The sequence below is a fragment of the Daucus carota genome, chromosome 9 (genome assembly GCF_001625215.2).
Source record: "Daucus carota subsp. sativus chromosome 9, DH1 v3.0, whole genome shotgun sequence".
Classification (NCBI taxonomy): Eukaryota; Viridiplantae; Streptophyta; class Magnoliopsida; order Apiales; family Apiaceae; genus Daucus; species Daucus carota.
Genome location: NC_030389.2, coordinates 4,686,572 through 4,695,464, shown reverse-complemented (window position 1 = coordinate 4,695,464; position 8,893 = coordinate 4,686,572). Strand labels below are relative to the sequence as shown.

General features: G+C 35.0%; 2 protein-coding genes across 2 annotated transcripts; one reads left to right on the top strand and one right to left on the bottom strand.

The window, feature by feature from the left end:
• Positions 1-6,192: 6,192 nt before the first annotated feature.
• On the top strand, positions 6,193-6,741 carry LOC108201075 (uncharacterized). Its single transcript, XM_017369362.2, has one exon. The coding sequence runs from the start codon at positions 6,193-6,195 to the stop codon at positions 6,739-6,741; it is 549 nt and encodes a 182-aa protein (XP_017224851.2).
• Positions 6,742-7,173: 432 nt separating this feature from the next.
• LOC108201871 (uncharacterized) lies at positions 7,174-8,037 on the bottom strand. Its single transcript, XM_064085086.1, has 2 exons — positions 7,665-8,037; positions 7,174-7,220 (listed from the first exon to the last, which is right to left on the bottom strand). The coding sequence occupies exons 1-2, from the start codon at positions 8,035-8,037 to the stop codon at positions 7,174-7,176; spliced, it is 420 nt and encodes a 139-aa protein (XP_063941156.1).
• Between the last annotated feature and the right edge of the window lie 856 nt (positions 8,038-8,893).

The following is an 8,893-nucleotide window of genomic DNA, read 5'->3' as shown; positions in this document are numbered from 1 at the left end:
TCAATGCTGAGGGGCTTATTTAAGAACACATAGGAAACCCCTGTGGTGCTAGATGATGCTGGTAATGATGTGATCTCAGAGCCTTGTAAAGCTAAGAAGGGAAGAAAGGGTGGTGAAAAACAGAGCAAGGGACATGAGAAGGAGGTTGGTGAAAAATTAAGCAAGAGAAGTGAGATGGATGGAGTTGAAAAACCAGGCAAGAGACATGAGATGGAGGGAGGTGAAAACTCTAGCAAGAGAGAAGAGAAGAAGAAATCTGTAGGGAGGTTGAAGAAGGGTACTCCAACACAAATTATTGAAGAAAAGGGTGGGGATAAACAAGGTGCAAAGCTGCTTTCTGTTAAAGAAAAAGTGCCAGAAGAAAGTGCAAGGGTGGCTGCTGTAGAGCCAAAACAAGTGAGAAACACTGTGAAGAACAAGGACAAGTATTTCGGTCAGAAAAAGGACAAGGCCAAGAGTGTCAAGGACAAGGCAGAAGCTGAAATTGAGACAGTGTTGCCAGAAGAACAAGGACAAGAGAGTGTAATTAATGAGAAACATGAAAAAGATGATGAGAAATATGAAGAGATGGAAGAAGATAGTACTTCATCAGAGAGTGAGTATAACAGGAGTGTGGAGAAGATGGCCATCTCCTCTTGTGATGAAGAGGACACCACTTTTCCAGAATTTAATGAGCAAAATGATATGGAAGATCCACAATTCGAGATGGGTATGCTATTCAGCAGTGGTCGGGTTTTTAGAGAGGCTGTGAGGAAGCATGCTATTCTACACTAAAGAGGGGTTAGGCTCAAGAAGAATCTATCTGATAAGATAAAGTGGGTTTGCACTGCTAGATGTGACTGTAAAGTTTATGGTATCAAGCAGCAGAGATCAACCAATATTCAAATCAAGACAGTGTGCAACAAACACACATGTACACCTACATGGGTCCAAAAACAGATTAACTCAACTTGGTTGGCTAGGACTTATGAAGAAGAGATAAGGATGAATCCAAGTTGGCCCTTACAAGCTTTTCATGCAAAAGTTGTAAATGATTGGAAATGTAACATTTCATCAACAATGGCATACAGGGCAATGAGGAAGGCTAGAGAAACTATAACAGGGAGGTATGAAGAAGAATTTAGCAAGTTATATCTTTATGTAAATGAAGTTAAGAAGGTGATGTCAACCTCCATTGTGAAGCTGATGACAGAGCCTGCAGAAAATGGTTTTCCTGGAAGAAGATTTCTGAGATTTTATGTATGCTTGGGACCATTAAAACAAGAATTTCTTGAAGGATGTAGGCCCTTGATTGGTTTGATGGATGCCATCTAAAAGGTCCATTTGGAGGTATATTACTCACTCCAGTCGCCCACCTGCTTCTGAACAGACCATATGCCCACCAATTGTGTCGTCAACAAATCCAACACTCTTGCATGCCTCTGGTCGTTGTTGTGCTTCTAGCTTGTTGATTCTTCTCAACAGACCGGGAATAATCACTCTTAAACGCTCACACAATGGTTCGTCCAACCACCGGAAAAAACGACATCTCTCACACGAAATAAACCGACGTCCGGCATTTGCATCCGTCCATGCGTCTTTGCTGCCAACCATTTACCACAGAAACATTTGCCAGCCATGATTCAGTATGCCGATTTGAAGAAGAAGAAAAAAAAACAAAGAGAAAAGAGAAGAAGATGTTGTGGGATTGTATGTAGTGTGTGTATATAAAGACAACATGAATAAGACCGTTGCTCAGCATTTAATTAAAAAAAACTGAAATACCAAGCATACCCTCAACATTAACTAACGGTAACGGATATATTTAACGGAAGGGTCTAAAATGTCGCGCCAAAAAAATTATCGGGGTGGATAGTGCAATTTTGGAAAGTCTAGGGTAAAAAGTGCTTTTCGCAAAAATCAGGGGATGCGTTTTGCAATATACTCTTTATATATATATATATATATATATATATATATATATATATATATATATATATATATATATATATATATATGGGCTCATGATCAAATAGAAACCAATCTTAAAATAAAAACTAGAAACCAATACAAGTTAGTGATATTCTCAGTACAATTTAGTGATATTCTCTTTAGAATTTAGTGATATGTGTTGCAGGATTTAGTGAAAACTTATTCTCCTGATATGTTCCAGCTTAGAATCTCCAGATCTGTTCATGTTTTCAATTCAGATGGTGGTGACAGTGGTGGAGATGGTGGAGGTGAAGGTGGAGATGGAAGAAGGATGATTGTAGCGGAGGTTTGGGCGGCTTGAAGTGGGGGGTTGGAGCGTTGCCGGAATAGTGGCGGCTCCGCGTTTGAAGTTGAGTCGAGGTGGAGAAAGAAGTATGAACGGGGTTGAAACAGGTTGAAGCATCGATTAAGATGGGGTTGGTGAAGATGAAGGTGTGGAGGTTGTGTTGTTAGACAAATAATGGAGGTGGAAGTGGTGGTGGAGATAGAGGTGGTGGTTATGGAGGGGGCGGGCGGCATAGAGGTGGTAGTGGTTAGGGGTGAGCAAAACCGAACCGGAACCGAAAAACCGGACCGAACCGTGTAAATTCGGTTCGGTTCGGTCCTAATTTTCTGAAAGTTCGGTCCATTCGGTCCGGACCGAATAGACCGAAATAAAGTTCGGTCCGGTCCGGTCCGTAAAAAAATATTTCGGTCCGGACCGAATAGACCGAATTGTCCAAAATATATATAATTTTAATTTATATTTATATTATATATGTATCTTATATGTTATAATTATAATATCTAGTTTGTAAATTTAATTATATGTATCTTTAATGAATTGGGGGTGATTAATTACTATGAAAATTTTAAAATAAATCATGAATTTTAGTTAAAAAATATAATATTTTTTTATTTTTAAAATAATTTCGGTTCCTTCGGTCCGGACCGGACCGAACCGAATTATTTCGGTTCGGTCCGGTTCGGTCCATTATAAAACTTCGGTCCGGTCCGGTCCGAAAAAAATCTAAACTTCGGTTCTCGGTCTATTCGGTTCGGTCCGGTTTTGGACCGAACCGACCGAATGCTCACCCCTAGTAGTGGTTATGAAGGAGGCGACGACGGAGGTGGTGGTAGTGAAGGTGGGTTTGGTGAAGATGGAGGTGAAGGTGGAGATGAGGTTGTTTAAAAATTTAGTGGTATTTGCTATAAGAAGGTTAGTTTTTGTTTTACATTGTGTCATTGTAAGCCAGGAAATGAATATTGAATTAAAATGGAAGATATGAATATGCTAAATGGTTGTTCGATCTTATAGTTAATTCTATGCAGATAGACAACGAGACATTCAAATCAAATAACACAGTTCCACAAGATGATATCTGTCGAACAGTGATCAATTAGCCTATTTATTTATAAATTTTTTAAATATATTTTAAATGGTGTGAAAAAATTTAATTTATAAATAATAAATTAAAATTTTCAATAAAATAAAATTTGAAATTTTGATTTGTTTGTAAGTTAGAATTGTTGTAAATACACCATCACAGCCATTAATGACTTCAAATAAACTATTGTAATCAAGTCATTCCTTTTCGGTTTCAAAAAAAGAAAATTCAATTCTTTTCTCGTATGTATCATGACAAAATATTAAATTCTTTCTATCAAATTTTAATATATCTTGAGTAGAATATGTGACGCCAACTTCTATTAGATTATATTTATAAATATATTTTATATTCGAATTATTATAATGTGATTCAAATATTTTTCCAAAAATTTATATGATAATTTGGTTTCATAAACATGCAATAGAAGGTAGAATCTGTTTTGGATTAAGGAAAAGTTTTTATATTCGCTCCTCCCATTAATCCGGCTTATTAATTTTAAAATATATTATATAAAAATTGGGACGGTGCGATTTATATGATTTTACAAATAAAATTGGTAGGAAATATTTATTTTGCAATAAAAAAATTCATAAACACGTGAAAGACAGAATTTGTTTTGCATTCAGAAAAGGAATTATAAACATGCAAGTAGATATCAGTTGCCGTATAGAACAGAAGTTAATTTTGTTCTAATCTAACGGTGCTTATTTGTTCAATACACGATCAAACGGATGATAAGCTTTTGGACCATAGGACCATGCGACCAAATTATCTACCTTACGCTTATTATATATAAGTATATAATAACATGTTTAAATAAATTAGATTAGTATTTCAACTAAATTTAAAATATAGACCATAAAATTAAAAATATTATAAATCACCCGTGGTCCGGGTTATAAGTAGTCTATCTAAAAGAAATAATATTAATAGGATAATATGTTTCGATCTCAATATAACGAAGGCAACATAATTTTACCTTTAGTAAAGTAATATTTTTTATTTAATCCCAACTTAGATGTCTAGGGATTTCTATGTCAGGAAAATAACTTAATTTTAAAATGAAAACAGATGGAAGGTAAAATGAAAATGCATTAATTGAAATATACTCCCTCCATCCTAAATTAGATGACCCCGTTGTCTTTGGACACACAGTTTAAGGTTCATTGACCGCATATCTACATGATTTATTTTTAAAATTTTATTTTTGCACATAACAATTAAAATATGAAATTTTCATTTACAAAAGAAAAAATAAAAAAATAAATTTCGGAAGTAGACGGTCAATGCACCTAAAGTTATGTGCCCAAAGTCAACGGGGTCATCTAATTTGAGATGGAAGGAGTATAAATTTCTCCAATTACCAAGACAAATAGACCCTCCCAGAAAACAAAGAGCCATGCAATGTCTAAATTGAAAGAGCCATTTATTTGCCGGTCTTTTCCTTTCTCAAGCCTTTGTGTTCAAAAAACTTCAGTACTTGGTGTAATCATACTCTCTCTCTTATGGGCTTCTTTGGGTTCTATGTAGTGCTGAAATGCTTCAAACATCTTGCCTGGTAAATTCTACTTATGCAGCAAAATATCGTACCATTGTTTTTTTTTTCAGTTCTTTGTATTTGAAAAAAAATGATTTGTTTAGTAGATATTTATTTACTTATGCAAATCAGAATATTATGCTGAGTTTTGGTTTCTTGATGATTACAAATTTCAGGCCTACATTTGCTCTGGTTTATCCTTTGTAAGTTTTTGTTTTCTATGTTTTTATGAGTCTCCAGTGTAGTTTAAGGGTATTTATTTTATTGTTTATGTATTTAAAACTTCATTTGTTGTTTAACAGATGTGCCTCAGTTCAAGCAATAGAGACAAATTCAAACTGTGAGATGAGGAAATTGGTTACTTATTGGGTTCTCTTTTCTTTAATTTCCCTTCTTGACCATACTTTTGGTGGACTCATTGATTGGTAATAGCTATTTTTTATTTTTTGCTAAATTGTTCATAGCTATTTAAGCTTTTGTTCAAATTTCAATAGTGTTTAGAGACCGTTTGGAAACATGCATTTCATTTGAAATGATGGATTTCAAATGACAGGATTTGAGTTGTCATTTCAAATTCTCAAATTTATACTAATATTTGAATGTGTGGATTATGAAATCCAAATTCAAATTCTCGAACAGGTTATTTGATCAAATCCAGAATTTCAAATGGAATTCAGATTCCTAAACACACCATTAATGTATTATATATAACTTTTTTCTTCTTGTCACATTTATATGCGTCAGGCTTCCGGTGTGGCCTTATGCAAAGATAATAGCTATCTTCTGGCTAGTTATACCCCGCTTTGACGGTGCTGGTATTGCCTACAATTGTTTCGTTCGCCCTTGCTTGTCTGGGCAGCTACCTCAAGTTGTTCTTGTTCTCTTGAATAAGAATCAGGATCCATCTCTTGAGGAAGAATCCTTTCCAGTTCCGGCACAAAGAGATATTATTGAGCATGGAGGAGAAGCTTTGGAGGAGCTTATCTCTACCAAGGTACATTCTAGTTTCCTTGAAGGAAATTTCATCATGTATTAATATTAGTTAACTTATATTCTGATGATCAACCATTTAGTATAGAGCTTGTAATGTTTTACACAGCCAAAAGTTATGAAGCCTACATCCTCTAATGCTGATATCAAAACAGTGAAAATTCTGACTGGTACTGCATCAGCTATAGACAAGGCAAGTGTTTTTCTTTTATCGATTCTATTCATTTATGTTATGCTTGGTCGGGGTGAATGAATATGGAAGGAATCGAATTAAATTTGAAGTTGATTCTCCCATCTTTGCCACATTTTCCCTCTCAGAGTACAATGAAACCGAACACTCGTGTCGATGTTAAAGTCCTGACATTGCCAGCACCCCTAGTACAGAATGTACAGAGGGAGTGGACTTGTGCTGTGTGTCAAGTAACCACGACGAGTGAGGCAACGCTGAATTCACATCTTCAAGGAAGGAAACACAAGATCAAATGCGAGGAGTTAAAAGCAGGAAAGCAGACGACAATGAGAGTAGTAACCATTGGCGGAACAAACAGAGTGAGGTATTGTACAATATGTCAGGTGAAAACTCAAAGCGAGGCAATATGGAATTCACATGTTCAGGGAAAGAAACACAAGTCTAAGTGCAAGGAGTTACGAGCAATAGTGAAAGCGGAAAAGAATAACTTCTCAAGTACTGCAACCAAGTCATGTCAAGCTAATCAAGATCCAAATAACAGGTTTGGTTGTGATATATGTCAGATGACGTTACAGAGCGAGGTGACACTGCAGTCACATCTTCAGGGGAAAAGGCACAAGTCGAATTCTGAACAGTTCAAAGCCAGAAAGATGGCAGAGGAATATGCATTTCCAGCTTCTTAACTAGGAATCCTTTGTTGTCTCAGATGCTAATGACACTTTTTTGACCACGATTTTAAACGTGGTGGTGTTCAGACAGACAAAACAGCTGTTATAAGCTAATTTCATGAATCAAACTGCATATATGGCTTTAAAATTTTCTCAAATTATAATCTCATTGAAGTTCATAACCAACATAACATTACTCGTTACGTTGTTTATGCAAAAAATGCATTTTACCATTCCTCCTGTAGATGGAGCAATGAAGATGCCGGTCCATGATTAAGGTTACACTCACTATCTGTTCTTTCTGTTCTTCAAGAATCAAGATCAAGATTTTGTGTGCTAATTGCACTATATGTTGGCTATACTCTAAAACATTGATATTTGCATGATGAATAACCTATTACTGCGAGGGGAAAATTTAAAGTTCACCCTTTCTACATCACTCTAGTTTCACTTCTCATCATATGGTAAAACTGCAGGAATTCGTTTTACTATGCCTGCATTAAAGAGAAATTCTACAAATCCCATATACAGAATTACAAACTCTCTAGTCACAAGGCAGTTCATCAAAACATACATACGTTGCGTATATATACCAATTATCAGCACTACCACAAAATGGCTAATCCAAACACCAACACATGGGTTTGAGGTTCTTATTCTCGCGTTCTAGGCTCATTAACCTTGAACCAAACACCGCTAAATAATTTTGCTACTCTATACAAGCATGACTCAAAACATGCTCCCGTCTCCTGAAAATCGCTTGATTATAGAACCAGACATAACATTAACAAAATGAACAGAATTACATATAGGAGTTGTTGATATGCAGTAGATTAAAATCTAATGCATCGAAAAATACTTAAAAGTACCAAAAAAATGATGCAAAAACTAACAGAAAATTGTTTCAGCAACCACTAGTTACTTGTTTTGAGACAAACCAAAGAAATTCAACAAACCACCGAACATCGGAGAACTATCATCATCATCACTATCAAATACATCACTATCCTCATAATCACCATCTTCACTCAAGTACACCTCCACCATTTCGATAACCGATTTCGCAGACAATGGCTGAAAATCACCACCCCATTCAAACACAAACTCTTTAACCAACCCCAACTTATCATCTTCACTCATAATCTTCCACTTCTTCATCACCTCACTTTCTTGCATCTCCAAGTGCTTACACATCTCTTGGAACAAAATTTCACTACTTCTCTTGATGGCTTCCTCCCTTTGAGCCAATTGGGTGTTCATTTTTTCAATTTTTGAGGCTAATTCTGATGCAAGTTCAGCATCGCTGTTCATTTTCTTGGCTGAGATTTTGGCGGGGGTGTGGAAAAAGTGAGTGGATGATGAGGAGGTGAAAAGGGGTTGGATTTGGGGGGAAAATAGAGAGGCCCGTGTGGGGATTTGAGTGTTTGATTCACGGAGTTTGGTGAATTTGCAGGTTGATGATGAGGAATTGAGGGGATTGATCGAAAACATGATGAACTCTGTATTGAAACTTAGGGTCCGGTTCAATTTAATTCGTCTAAGAAACCAAGCCTATTATGATAAAAAAGAAAAAGTTCCTATATGTTAAATAATTTAATAATTATTTTATATAAGTAATTTTGACACATATCTTTTAAAATTTTAATTTTGACACATATATTCACATGCTCATGCTATACACACGTTTTAAAATGTTTGAAAATTTGTCTTCATACATTTATTCATATAAATCAGTTTTGATAAATAATATATTTCAGTATACACTCAAAACGTGTGAATATGTATGTCAAAAACTTCAAGATAATATTTTTACTCATTATAATTAAATCCCCACATTTTCTCGTACAAGATATTTTTACAAATAATTTATTTAATCAAATTTAAAACCAAAAATTACTATTATATAGGTTTTTATTCTAAATCCTGCATTTGAGGGAGCGTTAAATAAAAATGTGATAAGTTATACATAAAATATCAACAATTTGTATTAAAAAATTAAAATTTAATCATGCTTGTTGTCAAATATTAAATTATTTTTTTGTCCAAGGCCAATTATTAATTTTAATTGGACCTCTTTTTTAAAAAAAAACTTAAAAATTGAGTGAGGATTGGGTTGCAGCATCATAGTTATCATTTTCAATTGAAGGCATGCACCTGTGAGTAATAA

What these genes read in the sequence shown, in the direction of transcription:
- LOC108201075 (XM_017369362.2), top strand. Translation starts at nt 6,193, where the DNA reads ATGAAACCGAACACTCGTGTCGATGTTAAAGTCCTGACATTGCCAGCA.
- LOC108201871 (XM_064085086.1), bottom strand. Translation starts at nt 8,037, where the DNA reads ATGAACAGCGATGCTGAACTTGCATCAGAATTAGCCTCAAAAATTGAA. An exon ending in TGGTTTGTTGAATTTCTTTG is followed by an intron (nt 7,221 to 7,664) that starts GTTTGTCTCAAA and finishes TCTTTAATGCAG; the next exon opens with GCATAGTAAAACGAATTCCT.